General features: G+C 42.9%; 1 protein-coding gene and 1 long non-coding RNA gene across 2 annotated transcripts in view; one reads left to right on the forward strand and one right to left on the reverse strand.

Moving 5' to 3' along the window:
* LOC116662720 overlaps nt 1–18,209 on the forward strand; it is a 114,702-nt gene that overhangs the window by 35,547 nt on the left and 60,946 nt on the right. The window lies entirely within an intron of this gene.
* TRPC7 (transient receptor potential cation channel subfamily C member 7) overlaps nt 1–18,209 on the reverse strand; it is a 118,763-nt gene that overhangs the window by 30,606 nt on the left and 69,948 nt on the right. Inside the window, 3 exon segments of the mRNA XM_006180300.2 lie at nt 2,354–2,471; nt 2,473–2,588; nt 12,956–13,172. Coding sequence (XP_006180362.1) covers nt 2,354–2,471; nt 2,473–2,588; nt 12,956–13,172 — 451 coding nt within the window.

An 18,209-nucleotide genomic window follows, 5' to 3' on the forward strand; every position in this document is an offset into this window, starting at 1 on the left:
AGACTCTGCTAAACAATTATAATAATAAAGAGCAGTAAGACATCTCTAGTAAGGGAAGCCAGGCCTTTATTTGCCCCAAAGTTTCATGTAGTGCATTCGAAATTATATTTGGAAATATATAAAGTCACAGACTCTATGTTCTCATCAAGGTTATAACTCTGAAGTCTGTGAAAGACAAGTAGGGGAACAAATTATATTTTTCCAGTGTATCTGTTGCCCTCTATGGATAAATAACACATCTGGATAACATGAAATAGGACACAGCATCATCAAACAGACGTCGAAAAGAACTTCTTTTCTGCCTCTGTAATTTGTCATCTTAAACCTAGCTGTAATAGTAAAAGCCACTCCTATTATCTATTAAAATAGATTTAGCTGTCTTCAGACCCTGGTGACCAGGTCAGGACTTTTAGTGAAAAGTATTCTACTGGGACTGGCTTGGAAGAGTTGTGATAGATGTAAAAGCAAACAGCACTCTGATGATTCAGACAAAGGGATTTTCTTTCTCTTCGAACTGTTTCCATGAGAAAAATTGCCCTTTCGCACACTGAAAGATACCTGCCTACTTGGTGCTGTACAGGTTAGAAGAGCCCATTGCCTGACAGACCACGAGAGGGCGCTCCTGCTCCATTCATGGAGCAAAAGTGACTGCTCTGAGAGTCAGATTTCAAGGGCACAGGGTGTACCATAATGCAACACATAATGCATAATGTGTAATGCTTTGTGTTGGGTGAGACTTTAATACAATCCGTAAAAGGAACAGAAGTCACAAGTGAACAATAATGTGGCCTGAAGCACGGCATTAAGAAAATTACCCAATGCAGTTATCAAGCTTCTCCCATCTTTCCTTGATGAACCCTGAGCAGCACAGAGGGGAAAATATTTAAGCCCATTTTGCTTTTAAAACATCTGAATTTGCTAAACCAACAAATGAAGAGTGGATGATTTGTAATACAAGACTCTCCATTTCTCAATAGGGGTTTCCCTACCACATTTACATGTTACATAAGCTGCATAACAATCTACATTGAACATGGGCAGTAACTCAGCTTTTGTGTTAAGTGGCCAACCCTCTGCAGATCATTGCTGTAACTGACTGTGAAGATTCTGTGGTCACAAGCACCATGTGGCCTACATCTAAACAGGGACATTTGACACTGAGACCTTTTATGATGTAGCAGCTGCCACTAGTGACTGCCTATTAAATGTCCAGTTAATTTACTGATAACAAATATCCACTGTTTCTTCTCCCCACCCACCTTTCTCTTTTAGTATAGAAGGTAGTGTTTGAGCAAGAAAATTACCCCAGAGGTAGTAGTGATAATGGTAACTGTTACTACTTAGTTAGCATTTCAGAATAGAGTGCAAAATTCTTCATATGCACTCTCTTATTTAATCCTCAAAACAAACTTTCTGACATATGTATTATCCTTATTTTACATATGGGAAAATAGAGGGTCAGAAAAATTAAGTAAACAAGTCCTCATAGTAAGCTATAGAAGTAGGATTTGCAATGAGGTTTAACTCCAAAGCCTGGAAACATAACCACTATGCCATTCTGTATTGTTTTCATTTCACTATGGATCCCTTAGTATCCAAGGCAGTCCTGTATTTCTGGGAACATTGTAAAGCCTGCCATGAAAACCTGTTTCTTCATCTATAAAACAGGGACAGAAAAAGAACTTTTTTATGTGGGGCTATTGAAAGGATTGGAGTTTATGGTGTAAAATGTCTATATAGTTCTTGGCACGTAGTGGGTCCTTGATAAATGGATGCTATCACCTTTATTATTATTACTAAAAAATCAGTCTTGTGCCTCACACTGTATGGCCTTGTGGTTTCAAAGAATTGAGGCATCTTCCATGAGCCTATCTTACCATGAGAAAATAACTTTTTAAGTGGGAAAGCAGGACTTATTTTTGAACAAAATTCAGGGATCCAATATGGAAGGAAAAGCTCCTGGATCTATGTGAGAAACGAAATTTTTTTAGAAAAGGGGGGAAAAAAAAGAAAAAAGAAAAAAAAAAGGAAAGAAAAAAAAAAGAAAAAAAAGAATGCCACAGAAACGCTCCAAGAGCCTTTCCAAAACAAATCCATCCTTCCCAAGAAAAATGATTCATTTCTCGTAGTCCCCAATTCCATGTTCTATACAGCTGGTTGTATTGCAGGGACTAGGACCTTTGGGAGTGTCGGGGTGGGGGTGGGGTGGGGGGGAGGGGACATCTGCGTTGATGACCAAAGTCAGCCACAGCCCCGATACAAGCCGCCAGCTGCCGAACCAGCCAAGCGAAAGGCTCCTGGCCACGCCCCGGAAGCGCTCGGGGCGGAATGCGGCACAGTACGGCCGACTCACCGTAGGTGAAGTAGGCCACTTCCGGCGGAAGCGAGACGTTGTGCAGCGTGTCGTCCTGCACGTGCTGGTCCACGTAGAGCTGGGCCTCGCTGGCTTTCAGGAAGGCCATGAACCTTGCAGGTGAAGGAGGCCACGAAGATGGACAGCATCCCGAAATCCAGCAGGTTCCACAGGTGCAGCACGTACTCCCGCGGCCCCTCCTCCCAGATTTCCTTGCATTCGGACCAAATCATTCCTGCGGGAGAGTGAGAAGGTCAGGCGCATTTTTCATTTTCCGGGGCATTTGTGACCACAGGGTGGGGCACGGGGGGGAACCAGGGGACGGATGTAAATGTAAGCTTTTTGGAGCTGGGAAAGTTGATATTCAGCAGCGAACGGAACCGTGGCAGATTTAAGGTCAGGAAATGCTCCGACTGCAAGAATTTGTACCACCTGTCCCTCTTCAGATAAACCACCTCCACATGTGAGGAAAGTTTTACTTCAGTCAATTGGTAGATTTTTGGACGCAATATAAGAGAAATACAGTGGCTGACATTTATACATTTTAAGAACTGGGAGGTCATGAGGAATTAATCCAGTTCCAAACTAAATATAACGAAACTGAGGTCTAGGAATGGGAAAGGGCTTTCTGAAGGGCTCGCATGTAATGTAGAACCCAGTTCTTCTAACTTTTCGTTTAGAATGCTTTCCTCTGTATTTCTGTGACTGTTTCAGTGAATATTGGTTTGGATCATTAGTTTTTTTCTTACTCTTTTACTGGATATTGGAGATACAGACCTTATTGTTACATATTGAACAATGTAGCTGTATATAAACAAGATGTTGCCAGTTCCCCCGCCCCACCGCTAAGCCAGCCTTGTGAGATAGCTTATATTAACAATTTGGTGTGTGTACCTATTCCTGCATTATCCAGTATGGTAACCAGTAATCACATGTGGATACTGAGCACTTGAAATGTGGCCAGTTTAATTGAGAGGTGCTGTGTAAGTGTAGAATACACAGTCAGATTTCAAAGATTTTATACAAAAAAAGATAAAATACCTCAGTAATTAAAAAATATCAATCACGTGTTGAAATGATATTTAGATATGTTGGGTTAAATAAAAAATATTATTAATTTCACCTTTTTTTTTTAAGATAATATAGCTATTAGAAAACTAAATATGTGCCTTGTGGAATGGCTTGCTCTGTATTTCTGTTGAATAGTGCTGTTCTCTACCTTTGTCTTCACTGATTATTTAAACTAAATTAGATTGTTAAAAATTAACTATTCAGTAACATTTTGAGCACCATGTGTACATATTATATATTATAAAGTATACATATTATAAACATATGTATGTAAGAATTAACTCCCTCAAATTTTTGCAGCAGCTCTATGAAGTACATTCTATTATTATCCTAGTTTTCCAGTGAGTTGTAATGTGCCCAGATAGGAGGCAGGAGATGTGGAATTTGAATCCAGAAGGTCTACCCTTAAAGTTCATGCTTTTGACCACTATACTCTTCTGTTTCTCCAGGAAGTAAAATTGGGTTCCAAGCAGGTGATGAATAAAAATGACTCTTGAATGTTTTCTGATTAACATCAGAGCATTGACAGCTACTCAAACCTAGAAAAGATTTGATTCAGAACTAGTCTATTCTATGTTATACCATGCTCCACTTAACCTGCATACTTAGGACATTAAAGTTGTGACAGAATCACTAACTGGTTGATTACTGAAACAGTTGCAGCTCATTGACCACATGATCTGTAAAGGTTAACACTGTCAGCCTCTCTTGGCACTACCCTTTCTCTGGTGCATCAGACATGACAGCCTGCCTTCCCAGGTTCCTTCTGTCCCACCCACTACTCCTCCTCAGCTTCCTTTGTCACTCTTCATTCTCCTTTTATCCTTTAAAGGCAGCTGCTTTCCAGGGTTTGAGCCATTCTTGTTTTTTCCTCTGTCCTTGAGAAAGTGCATTCATCCCTGAAGCTTTGTCCTTCATTTTCTTGCACTTGTCCCACAGGTGAAGATATTTCTTTCTTAAGAGCTTCAAAGATGAATTCCTACCATGCAGAGAGACCGCTCTAAGCAGATGTCCTGCCAGTGCCATAAATCCCATATACCTCAAGCTGGCCTCTCTGTCCCCCTTCACATCACAGTCCCACCATTGCCCAGTGCTCTGTCTCTTGCACCCAAACTCCCCACGCTGTCATTGTGGAATCGCCACAGTTCTGCAGCTCCTCCTCTGGTGGATTCTCAGATCCATCCCGCCTTCTCAGTTTTCACCTCCATCTTCTTACTGACAGATGCTCACATTATAATACAGTGGCCTTTGAGGACCTAGCTGCTTAAAAAGCTTGGTGTTAGGAATGATACTAAGAGCAGACAAGTGGTCATGGGGATGGAAGCATGGCTGACTTTGTTCCAGGCCCACATCTGGCTGCATCTGAGTGAGGAGCTGATCATCTCACTCCTCTGGGACTCCATCCAAGGACTTTTTTCATCAGAATTTTTCTTTTTCTGGTGAAAATGGCCTATCAAATAAAAAGAATTGAAACAATGTTTTCCTAAGGAGAAAAGTAATTTGAGGGCAGCTGTTCAGAGAAGTCTTGGCTTTGTTTGATGAAACAGATTCTAAAACCTGCATGTCTGTATCAAATTGAAGTCTCCACTATAGGAAATATCCCCAAACATTGCAAGTCTGTTTACAAGACACCCTACCCTAACACACACACCCCTTGCCCTTTTTTTCCCTTAACAAAGGGACGCTTCTCAAGCTTACACTTTCAGAATTTGTGTGGTGATTCACTGAAGTAAAATTTCCTTAACACTGAAATGTGCTTTCATCTTTGCCTGTTCAAATAGCTATTTAAAATATGTTATTGGAAAAAGCCACTATAGGCTGGAAAAAATAATATCTGTTGCTTTCCTCTGTGGCCCTCTAGCCCCCGCAGTTAAAATTTCCCCTGTCTTAGTGGAAATACTTTTACCTGGGCCCTAGGAGAATCACTGGCTATCACTTATGGCTATTATTGGCTTTAATTCAGGAAGCCCTGGGCTAAGTTCTACTGTGGCCACTTATTGGGTGTGTGACCTTGGATAAGTCCCCTGATTTTCTTGGGGTTTTGGGATAATTTTAAGCACTGAAAGCTCTGTGAATCTGAAATGCAGATTATTTACAGGAAGCTGACTTTTCTGACCAATATAGTAGCTCCTCATTGGGCATTGCAAATCACTTCCTCCATGGTCCATTGCCCATGTCAGTCTTCCTAGATTTACACTAATAACTTACCCAGACTAATCTAAATTATTCCAAGGCCATGAGTAAAAGTAGCAGGGACCCAAGGGTTTGAGCATCAGGAATGCTTAATGAAAAAAGAAATGTGTGAAATTAAGTACTTGAGTGAGTGAAATTGGGCCCCCTGCTTCCAAGGTGCTGAGGGTAGTTCAACATTTTATATCCAAGCTGAGCTCCGTGGTCTCTTGCCTCTAGCATGTTAATCAGATGAGTATATAGAGCCCAGGAGCTTGGAGGGTAAGGGTGTTGGGCACTGGAGCCTCCTTCAGGTAAAGTCCCCTTCCCTCAGGGATGCCTGGAGTCCAGAGAACAAGGTCGCTGATAATTAACAAGGATGACTGGCAGAGGAACAGGTTGGGAAATGCTGGGAAGCCTTGGGGGAAATGAGTACCTTCATTTGGGCAGGTTCTGAGTAACCTGTGGGCTGCTGAGGTGAAGTTTGGCAGTTCAGAAGGCGGTTCACTCCCATCCCTGCCTCATATGCCCCTTTGAAGTCCTGAGAGACTTCAACAGTCAGAGCCCCTTCCTCTGTATAGACCTTCATCTGCACTGTCCCAGGGCCGCCAACAGAGCAAGCTTCTTCCCACAGCACCTGCTGGGAGGCCTGTCTGTTCTTTCGGCTCAACTTCTCATCATTGGGTCAGGATATGGTTGTTCTGTTAACTCACAGGAGGCAGAATATACCTAGAAGCTCTTAACCCCTCAGGTCCTAACATCCAAACACTTTCTTAACGGCAGGTTCTTTGCAACAAATCTGGGCGTCAGACACATTCAGAGTCCATTTGTTTTCCAGATAAGTTGATACTTAATAGATTCAAAAATTTTCTAACAGCACTCACCTTCTTCTCTAATTTTAGTGGCTATTATTGAGCACCTGCTAGGTGCCAGGCCCTGTGCTAAGCACTTTTCCAACCCTAAAGCTTCCTTACAGCCTGATATGTAGCTACTATAATTATCTCCACTTTACATATGAAAAAATTTGTGTACGAAGATGGCAAGCAAGTTATCCAAAGTCACACAAGCAGTTCAAGTTTTTTTCACTGTGCTGTCGCCCACCGTGACGTCTGCTAGGCCCAGACTTACTCTCACTGGTCAGAAACTCATTCACCTACTTTTTAACCAACAGTGTTGAGCCCTGACTTTGTGCCAGGTGCCATTCCAGGGATACAACAACCAAGAAGATAATAGCCCTTCCCCAGCAAGCTCAGTCTAGTGCTGGAGACAGATGTTCACAAACAGTGGTGCTTCAGGGTGACAGATGCTGTAATCAAAATGTCCAGGGGGCTGTTTGTGGAGGCACAGGGATAAAAGCAGGCAGCACTAGAATCATGGGACCCAGCAGGGTGCTGGGCACAGCATGTACCTGTTGACTGATTGAAGGAGTGAACTCATGGAGGAGGTGGCATGTGGCATGAGGAATCAGGAGTCAGCTAGGTGAGGGAGCAGGGGCTGCAGGGTGTTCCAGATAGTGGCCGTGGGAGTGAGGGAGAGCAGGCTCCTCCAAGGAACTGCAAGAGGCTCAGTATGGCTTCAGGGTCTGAGGTGGGGCTGGAGATTGGCAGTAGGGAAGGTTAGTGAAGGCCCAGTAGACTATGAAAGGCCCTCCTTCAGGCCGTGAGGAGGAGATGGGGCTTCACCCTGAGCAGCTGGTTAGCTCCTAAAGGTGGTAAGTGGAGCAGCAACATAGTCTGACTTGCTGGGAGAAATTTTGGCAGGTTGGCTGGAGTAGTCTGCTTGAAAGACTTACTTCAATAAATGAAGAAACCATCAAAAGAATGAATTCAGCTCATTTGATTTTGCAGTTTTATTATTGGCCAAACCTAGATGTGTGATTCTGGAGCTAGGATGTAGAATTGCCCTTGAAGAGTTTATAATCCCTGGTGGGTGCAGTGAGGGAGCAGCTCAATCCTCACATTTTACCCATGTGAAAACTGAAATTCAGAGAGGCAGAGCCACCAAGGAGACAGGGACACAGTCAGGACTGGGTTTCCTGACGGTTGGTCCCAATCTGTTTCCTCCTCTCCAGCTTACTGTAAATGTACTTCCTACTATGCTAGGCAGTTTACATCCCACTCCATCAGTTGAGCTTTCAATACTCCATCAATTGAGCTTTCACACTGCCAGGCTCTCTGTAAAAGTGATGTAGAAAGAGTCTTCGCGGTGTGATTCTGTTCTTAGAAATGGTATGCATTGTGGATAGGCTTCCTGCCCTCCAAGCCCAGTGGCTTTCTGGGAACCACTGCTGTTGCTACAGTCCTCTGATGAGTGTCTCTGTAGCCACACTCTCCAATTGAAAAGCTGTATTATTGGCTCTTTCAACTATCCAGAGTGGATGTTCATGATGCAGGCAAGAAAAATAGTTTCCTGTGGCATGAAGTGATGTTGGAGATTCTCCAGGCAGAAGGATCAATGATGTCTGGTTCCTTTGGTCCTCCCCAAAGCAGCTCATCTTCCAGCTCTACAGAACACATGTGTCTGCTAGCAAATTCACCCCTATTTCCCCAGTCACACTCTTCTCTTGGCTTCCTTTATACTATGTCCTGGTTTTTCTTCTACTTTTGTGTGTGGTCTTGGTCCTTGAGGCCCCCACCTTCTCTGCCCTGCTTTAAATCTCCTGGACTTACCATCTAGAAGTTTCTCAGAATTCCGCTGGTAATCAGGCAAAGCATCGGGAGTTAAGGAAGATTGGATTTCTGATTGGGTTTGACCCTTCCACAGAATTGTACGGCAGAAGAGGAACAGCCTACATGCCCAATGAAGGCTTGGGGAAGTAAGTTAGAGTATTGTCACACTATGCGGCCATTGGGAGAACCAGATGCCCACATGGGCGAGGGCTCACAGAAGATGGAAAGAGTCAACTGCTCATTTGTATGATTACAGAAATATTAATATTAATTGAGACAGACAGGAAATGAAGGAAAGCATGTAGTATTGTCGGAGGTGTTAACTGTTAGGAAGAAAAAGAGAAGAGGAGATAGGAGTGCATTGAGGCTGGGTAAACTTACAGGTTTAAATAGGTTGGTTCAAAAAGACTTCTCTTTGAGAAGGAGACTTTTGAACAAAGACCTGAGGAGGTGAGGGAGTGAGCCCTGCAGCTCCCTGTGGGCAGAACTCTGAGGCAGAAGGGACAGCCTGCACAAAGTTCCTGAGACAGAAACTGTTTGAAGCAAGGAAGCCAGTGGGGCTGAAAGAGAGTGAGTGAGATGGAAAGTGGTGGGAGATGAGGGCATGGAGGTGGGGCGGAGAGGTGGAGGGCTCTGTAGTCCTTCATAATGACGCTGGCTGTCACTGAAGAGTTTTGAGGCAAAGCATGACGACACAACCTGATTACATTTTAAAGGGATCCCTCTACCACCTTTGCTTAGCATATGCTGAGGCACGGGGGTGGGAAGGGCAGAGGCAGGGACACCTGGCCGAGGCCCTTCACCTCTCTGTGGTCCACCTCTCCCTCCCTGAGGGGAGCAGTTTGAACTTGCTTGGGTCCTAAGGTTCTCTTCAGCCCTAGGGCTACTACGGGTAGAGAGGGAGTAATGGTTTGGGGATCTGTATCACCAGTCTGTCCAGAGTACTGCATTCATGAGTCTTGAGGGAGAAGAACTGTGCTGCTGTGTTTCTAGCTGATCCAGGGCCTTCCTGGCAGGGCCTGAGAGTGGGGTTTGAAGACTCCCTCAGTGAGGGCCTGTTGCCATTTCGAGCCTTTCCGTGTCTGAGCAGAGTGGATCGGACTGTGGACCTTGGGGTGTGCCAGCACAAGGAGCATAGTCAGCATGGAGCTCAGTAGCTTTCCCTCCAAGGTTGTTGCTATTGGTAGTAGGGTTTAATTATAAAGAGCTCCAGAGACTATTTAGAGATAAGATAATGTGAGCCTTATTTTATAGTTGCTTCCCCAGTATCTGGCACAGTACAGTGTTCGGTACATAATATAATGCTTAATAACTAGAAAATATTTATGGAGAAAAAATTGAGAAAATAGGAGGAACACTACCAGAAAACTTCCATGTTGCTCTTACTGCTGCACCTGCATGGTTACCTGCTCTGTGCTCTCAACTCCCCCTTCCTCCTGTTTCAGTGGGTGGAGTGCCCACACTCCTTCTGAGGCCAAGTCCTCCACATGTGTGCTGGATCCCCATCCCATCTTGCTACTCAGGAACTTTGCTTCCAAAGTCAGTGGTCAAGTCTCAGACCTCACGGTACAGCAGCATTCAACCCAAGTGATCACTCTTTGGTTCTTGAGACAGTTACTCTGATTGGCTTCTGGGACTGTACCCTCTTACCCCAGTCTCCTTTGCTGGATAGGACACTTTCCATCTTCTCATCCTTTGTATACTGCTGTGCCCTAGGGCTTGGTCTCAGTTCATCTGTCCACATTCACAGCTGAGGTGATTGCATATAATTTACTTTAAATAGACTGACCTGCCCAAATTTATGTTTTTAGCCCCAGCCTATCTGAACTTCAGCGTGTATATCCGGTTGCTACTTGACATTTCCAGTGGGGTGTCTAATAGATGATCTCAAACCAAATTCTTGATTTCCATGACTACTCCTCCACACTGCTCCTCGCCTGGTCTTTCCTGTCTTAGAGAGTGGCTGTCTACTGCACCGTTACTTGAGAAAACACTTGGAATTTTCCTTGACAGCTCCCTTTCTGTCATACCCCACCGACAATCCAATCGTAAATATTATTGATTTTACCTTGAAAATATAATCACTATCCACTATCTCTTCACAACCAACCATTTCCTGTCTGAATGACTGCAGTGGCCTCCTAACTGGTCTCCCTGCTTCTGCTCTTGTCTCAGAATCATCTGTTCTCTACACAGCAGCCAGCAATCCATTAGAAAATGAAGTCATGGGATGTCACGTTTGTGCTTAGCACTCTCCAGTGGTTTCCTGTCATACTCAGAATAAAATCCAGACTCATGCCATGGCCTCCAAGGCCCTGCGTGACTGACTCTGCCTATCCTTCTGACCTCATCTCAAGGCTCTCTTCTTCATTCACTCTGCTGCAACAACACAGTTTCTTTGCTGTTCCTTGAACTTATCCAACTTGCTTCTGAGTGTAGGCCTGTAGCGCATATTGACCCTTCTTTCTGGAATGTTTTTCACCCAGATATCTGCAGAGTTTGCTTTTTCTCTTCAGGTCTCTGTTAACATTTCACCTTATCAGAGGAGGACCTCTATAGCTAGGGATGCATCCATTCCTGGGCTCATGCTCTAACACTGAGGAAGAGAAGTGTGAGGACTCCGGAGGAAGTCACGACTCAGTAGGAATACAGTGGTTGACGTATGGATGCAATCCCACTTATGGGGATGTATGCTTGCACTCACCAAAGTCTTCTACCTGCTGTCCAGGTGGGGAAATGGGGTGGGTCAGTGATGAGTGCTGTAAATACTTTGTTTTATCCATAAACCCAACATGTGAGTTTTTTTTTTTAAACTATGTCTTATTTTGGGTTACTGTGACAAAGTACTACAGACTGAGCAGCTTATAAACAAGAGAAATTTATTTCTCACAGTTTTGGAGGCTGAAAGTCCAAGATCACGGTGCCAGCATGTTTGAGTTCTTGTGAGAGCCCTCTTTCAGGTTGTCGACTGCTTGTTGTATCCTCACATGGCAGAGAGAGGGTGAGAGAGCTTTCTGGGATATCTTTTATGAGGGCTCTAATCCCATTCGTGAGAGCTCCACCCTCAAGACCTAAGCATCTCTCAAAGGCCCCACCTCTCACACCATCACATGGGGATTAGGGTTTTAACATGTGAATTTTGGAGAACATAAACATTCAGTCCGTTGCAAAGTGTCTAGGGTTAAAAGTGTTTAATTTAGTTAAATTGGAGAGATGAGTGATATACTAGGGAGAACTGGAATAGACTCAAACTGGGAAAGTGAGGCCACAGAACTTACTCTGCAACAGGCTTTAAACTCCCTTTGCAGCTTGGGTGCCAGTGACTCCACTAAATGAGCCTTTGGTTAACAGACTTGCTGGTTGGTTGATTAAAAGCTCCTGAGTAGCATAGTGTGCTTCTCTGCCTCTGCCCTTTGGGTCAAATCATTCTACTGCTCATCATGTTCTTCCCATTGAGGTCCAGCTTGGAGACCAGACTCCCAGTTGGTCTCAGTTGGGAGATCTGTAGGATATTCTCCAGTGGTTCAGAGTGGTTCACGTCTTGCGGCTCTCCCAGGCAATATCATTTAATTAGCACAGGGCATGTGTTGGGCTGTCCTTTCAAGTGTTTGTTCTCCTGTGAGTTTGTTGATTGATGGTACAGACACTTGGACCCTGAATACATTTTGACTTAGTGTTTCTGAATGTTAACATGAAGAAAATTAAAACAGTATTGAATTTTTGTTAAGAAAGGCAATTTGCGGTGAATACCATTAGGTCAATTTAATTAATTGATCAAATCTTGATACTGCAGAATTTAATTTTTTTGTCTTTTTAATTTTCAGTTTCATTTTATTCAAAACATTCTCATCAAATTCACATCTTTTTGATGTAAATTGTGTAATTTATTGGTCACACTTTGTTTATATACAGTACCACTGATTATAGCTTTTACAGTTTTTCATTTTTCCTACCAAGTCTGATTTTCCACCAATCAGTTTTGGAGTTTTCAGTGTTAGAAAAATCTGTAACACATTTGGCCATGTACAGTTTTAGCCATTGCCAGTTTTATTTTGTGTTGCTTATTTCTACTAGTAGTAGTTCTTGAGAGTTAGGCAGAAGAGAGGTAGCCTTTCTTGGCTAGTTAGTGAGGCAACTGGGAACAATTTCCTTGGCAGTTCCAGTGGGAGACAAAATATCATCACAAACAGGAATTTCATGGCTTTGTTATGTTCATTAACACAAAATAATGAGAAGATGTTATCTTCCTAACTTTTTAGATTTATATTTTTTATCACTGTTCTACTATATAACAGTATTCAGTGATAATGAAAAATCTTTTAAGCTATACAGTTCTATACTTTTTTTTTAAGAAGCAGAACTTGATTTCCTAAGGCTTTTAGTAGACTATATTTAAATGAGCAAAATCATGTTTTCCCACACACAGACACTTCAATACATGTATAAGGAAGAATACATAATGAATTTCCCCCAGACATCTCCCTTCAGAAGTGGGATTTATATTGCAGGTCTGTGCATCTTATACACCAGCACATACAGAAATTGACTCTGACTTCCTTGCTGGTCATCCCCTCCCGATGTTGTCTGCCTAGAGTACATTCAAGAGGAGAGAAAGAGCTTCTGAAGTCAGAATTTAATAATGCCTTATTAGAAGTAGAGGAGGAGGGAGTAGAAGACAGAGCGACTTGCTTACCCAAGACCCACTTCATGATGAGCATTTCTGTCCAGGAGAACTTTGTCGTTTTCACTCTGAAGATCTGTTTCGGGTAGTCTGTGAAGGTTTCGTTGGGCAGGGTTTTAACGCCTTCAAAGCGGTCTGATGCGTTCACAACTAATAATCCCAAGAAGATTGTAAAAGAAACTGCATGGGCTACAAATTTCATGAAAGGGCTCCTCAGGGTTCGTCCTAGCTGGAAACAAAATACGTACAAGACATGTTAATCTGGCAGCTCCAAGTGGGTGCAGGGCTCTCTGTAAAATGGTTTTGCCAAAAGTTGAACCAGAGAATCCTCCATCTTGGACAGAAACTGCTAACTGAACCCAGACGTTTTCTCTGGCGCTTTTATGTGAGAGGCCACTTGACCTTTTCTACTGACTTTAATTTTTCCTGTTTAGAAGACTTAATGGGAGTCATAAGAGAAAAGTGTAAAACACACTGATAAAGCATCTGTGTTACAGTCTGACTGCACAGCTACCCCCAACCACGTGGATATGAATTTTGTGCTCTGCCAATCTAGAAAACAAAATTAGTTTCAGTAGAGTTCAGAATTTTAAAAAAATGCATCTTGGATATGATCTGTTGCTCTTTTGTCTATTTTCTTGAATTTTGTGCTTAGATGATTTATTTTCAGCGTTTCTTATATCTTGGTAAATTTATTTAAAGCTATACATTTCCCACTAGGTACTGCTTTAGCTGTGTTCCCATTTTGACATGTATCATTTTCATTGATACTCAGTTATAAATATTTTATAATTTCCCTTTTGATTTTGTTTTTAACTCAGAGGTTATTTGGTTTTCAGACATACAGGAATTTTCTCCCTCTCCTTTTAAAAATCCTAATTTTTTTGTAGTGTGTGTTCTGATCATAGCCTCTATGATACTATTCTCAAACTTGTTGAGATTTTCATTGTGGCCTAGTACATGATTAACTTGTTCAGTTGTTCCACATGAGCCAATGATCCAAAAGATGCCCTGATAGGCAGCATGTGTTGGTCACATCTTCTTTATCCCTGGCATGCCATCTAAAGGCCACTAAGATCTTTGAGAACTAAATTGTGGGCTGCACAGTGAGTCTTTGCTGACCCCTGTAAATGAATTCTCTTGGGTCTCTTAGGGTCTCTGCTGTCACTCTCACCTTAGCACCAGATCTTACCCCTCACTCAGGTATACTTATATGACAAGAGCAAAGAGGGAAACCTCTTCTGGAGCTTAGCACCTACTCTAGGGCACATGTTCAGTTATAGCCAGTGACTAGTTAATTGATGTCCATGTTCTGCTTCATTCAAGAGTCCTACAGTGAAATGTTGCCCAGCATACAGAATATTGGTTCAGTAGAAGATCATTTATTGGGGTTTCTTCAGGTAAAATTTCCCTAATTATGACTGTGGTTAGCATAACATTTATAAATCAGATGGCTTGATAATGTTCTTTTAATATGCTTAACTGGTATGGGAATCATCCACTTTAATTGTGCTAGTTGTTATTATAACATTGTAATATTGTGGGGAAAGGGAAGGTTGAGGAGAGGGCAAAGGATACCAGATCTTGTGTGTCCCAGCAAGGTCCCAGAATGTCTCAAAAAGATGGGGAACACAGAGGTAGACATAGCTCTCAAAGGATTGATGGCCATGTTTTCCCAATCCTTTATCAGTGGACTTTACATAGCATTCTTTGGTGACAGCCTGGATAAGAATATGGGGACACCTCTCCACCTTCTCATCTAGGTGAGGCACCAGATTTCAGGAGTCTGTGTGCACACACACACATGCTGGCCCTGGGATTCCCCAGAGACCTGCTTTGAGAAGTTGAATGTTGTTTGTTTCCTCCTTCGAGTTGTTATCTTCTGGAAGAAGATATGTCTGTAAAAGTTACTGTATTTATTGCAGACTGTAAGAAAAAACCCTAATAAGGCCCCGTAGTAATTTGGAAGGTTGCCCTGGGCTCAGTCCCACTTGATCTAGGCCATAGGGAGTAAGAGCAAGGTTAGAAATTGATGCTTCTTTCCTGTTTTTTCTTTTTTTTTTTTTTTTCCTGGGCTTGAATGCATCTTTTAACTGGTAAAACTTTGATAAAGGTCAGATGAGATCAAATCATTTCAGTGATTTCCTTTTTCTTTTTTTCGGTGATACTCCCTATTTGTCTCAGTTTTTGAAGCAAACTATGCTTAGGGAAAACTTCCTCCTTTTGCAAGGCCACCAGGTGAGCTAAAAGAAAGGAGAAAAGTCAACCAGTGTATAGCAGCAGCGGGGGAATCATTAAAGCTGAATCAGGTAACCGCGTTAGGTATGAAAAGAGATGGTAGAGCTTCGGGACACGTAGGCTTTGGCCTGTTCTGCCGGAAGAGCAAAACTGGTAAGTCTGAAATGTGGGCTAAAGCAGCTCTGCATTACTTGGCTCTTAGGAGCTGAAATCAGGCGTACAGCACTCTGTTTCTGGCTCACCCCAAACTTCCTGGCTACTAACTATTCTTTTACTCTGGGAATTATATGAACGTGAGAATAACTGAGTAATGCTCCTGAATTAGCTCCAAGTGAACTGCATTCTCGAGCCATCAGGGTGAGCACCTGCTTTTGCTTGTTGGCACGCCTGTGTTCCAGGCCACTGGGCTCTTAGCCCTCCCTAACCACAAGTGTCAGCACCTAACTGGGGCCTGGTGGCCACATGCCTACAAGGTAGGCCGTGACTGCAGTAGAGCACACAGAGAGTGTTTCCAGCGTCTCTCTCTCCAGTCTGAAACACCAGAGTCTTCCTCATCAAGTGGCACCCTCACTTGCCGCCAGCTTCCAGTGGCCACAGCAGGGGCTCAGTACAAGCTGTACGAAGCTGAATGGAGGCAAACTTTGGATCAGGAATTTCAGAAAGAAACATGTGTTATCTTCAAGGCTGTAGTGGTTCTCAAATTTTTGACAGATCCTGGTTTAATTAATGGCAGATTCCTCAATGCTCCCTCCAAAATTCTTTTTCAAACTGTTTAGCCAAGGACTCCGGAATCTTCTTTCTTTAGTGTGGAGGGAGTGTTCACTAGTTGTCTCTGGTCAGGGTGTTCTCACGTTACAGTATGATTCCACCCTTTGTGCTGAGGGCTGAGGAGGGGCTGAGTAATGGGATTTTAAAGGTAGGGCTTCCAAAGAAAGAAAAGGAAGGAGTAGAGTTAATCATATGGTGATTTTTGACTCTTCCCTTCTAGAGAATCTCTGCTAACGCTAAAGATGTGAATCAAATTCATTTCAAGGTCAAGTAGTCAGCAGCTAAGAGGTCTCCATTCAGCACTGAAGGTTGTAATGCTGCTGTTGTAACAGGGGGATGGCTGGTGTGCGCATGTGCACGTGTGCAGTGGCTAAGGTTAGGTCTCTGGAGTCAGAGACCCTAGATTTAAATCACAGCTTTTGTAGTTTTTGGCAGTTTACTTAATCCCTTTGTGTCTCAATTTCTTCATCTGTAAAATGGGGATAATAGTTCTTATTGCATAGGGTTGACATAAGGAATGAATTATTTAATATGTGCAAAACAATAGTACCTCACACACAGGAAGCACTCAGTTTGTGGCACTGGAGAGCCTCAGGCAATTGTCCTAAGGGTTAACTTAAAATAAGTCAAGTGTAAATCAGTTATATTTCAATTAAAAAAATGAACTGACTCTTGAAAAGCTTACATGCAAGAGTTCACAAAAGGAGATCTATACAAAGTTCTTATGTATTTATGTTATGAGCCCTTTTGGGGTGCTATCTATGTACAAATGGATGCTGGGCACTGGAGATGATGGAGACAGAATAAGCTGTAAGAGTTGGTTCTTTCAAATTTGTTGATTTCCTAGGGGGACTAGAAATAGGCAAAGCACTATGGTAGGAAGTGGAGATATGGGGAGAGAATTTTGCAGGGCTCAGACTCGCCTAAGTATGAAAGTGATCAGCCTTCTGATCTTAAGTTCTATCCCAGCAGGCTGACAGGTGATGGGCTCTCCTTTTGGTTTTGAGGGCAGAAGCTTTGTAACAAAAGAGCAAAGAATGCTCTATTTGCTGGTGCAGATTTCCCCTCCATCACAATGCTTTAAAAATTGTATCATGGTTTTCTTTAATTTAGCGTAGCTCTCTGGCAGAGACAAATGAGGAGGACACAGAGGCCTTTGGAGGCACCATTCTCACTCTATTGGCCCTGGACCTCATGGTTTGAAAACCTTTGTTTCAAAGTGTTTCAGCTTTGACAAGGCAAAGCAGGGACCTCCAAAAGCTGCAGTCACTCATGCCACCCTCACTTGCTTGGGATGAGGCTGAGGGGGTTGGGGGCAACAACTAACACTTCCTGGTATTTTTTGCAAGCAAGAGTTATGTGGCAGTAAGGACTGATAAATTGCACACTACAGAGACATCAGGTGGGAGTCTAAAGTTGTTTACAGCTCTCCCAGCCTGAGTCCTGGGACTAATTTATAAGGGCAGTTGAACAGCAAAGGTTAACAGGTAATGGGGGTAGTCAGCTTCCTCTCTTGCACCTTTATAATTAGAACTTGCTCGGTTCCTCAACACTTTCATGATGCCAACTTCTGCTCCATTCTACCTGCTGTAGCAATACCATTTCAGCCCTTGAGGATGACTTGTTTTTTCAGCTCTTGGATTTTAACAAACAACTCAAATTATGAATCAGGATGGATTAGCAAAGGATGGAAAACAGCCTAATTAGTCATAAAAGCCCTTTGGCATTGGAGCCCTTGTTTAGAGGGGAAAGAGCTCTGTAGGAAACGATTTAACCTGACAACATCCATGTGGATAAGAACTCACTGGCCTCTCAGTGGGCTGCCTGACCTCACCCACGTTGGGGGTTACAATGAGAAGTGATTAAAACAACAACAACAACAAAAGCACTGTTCTCTTTATTGACCCTGGAAAACCCGTCCTATGCTCCAGACCTTCAGTTATCACCGTATGTACACATCTGTGACTTGGTTACCCTCTTCAGCCACCGTATTAGTAAGCTGAATTTGTCTTGACACTCTTCACATATCATCTCCTTATTTAACTGTCTTTTTAGGGATCATCAGAAACATGTAAAAGTAGAATTGACATCCTTGGGAATTCAATAGGAAAGAAGAGATGAGGTCATTCTGGCAGGCTAATCAAGTAATTTTGGTGTCCCTAATAGCCCCTAAATTAGGACAGCAACTATTAGGAAGTAAATGCACCATTAAGTTGGAAACAGAAATTTCAACATTTGCTAGACATTCATGGACATTAGC

Source organism: Camelus ferus, chromosome 3 (assembly GCF_009834535.1).
Source record: "Camelus ferus isolate YT-003-E chromosome 3, BCGSAC_Cfer_1.0, whole genome shotgun sequence".
Classification (NCBI taxonomy): Eukaryota; Metazoa; Chordata; class Mammalia; order Artiodactyla; family Camelidae; genus Camelus; species Camelus ferus.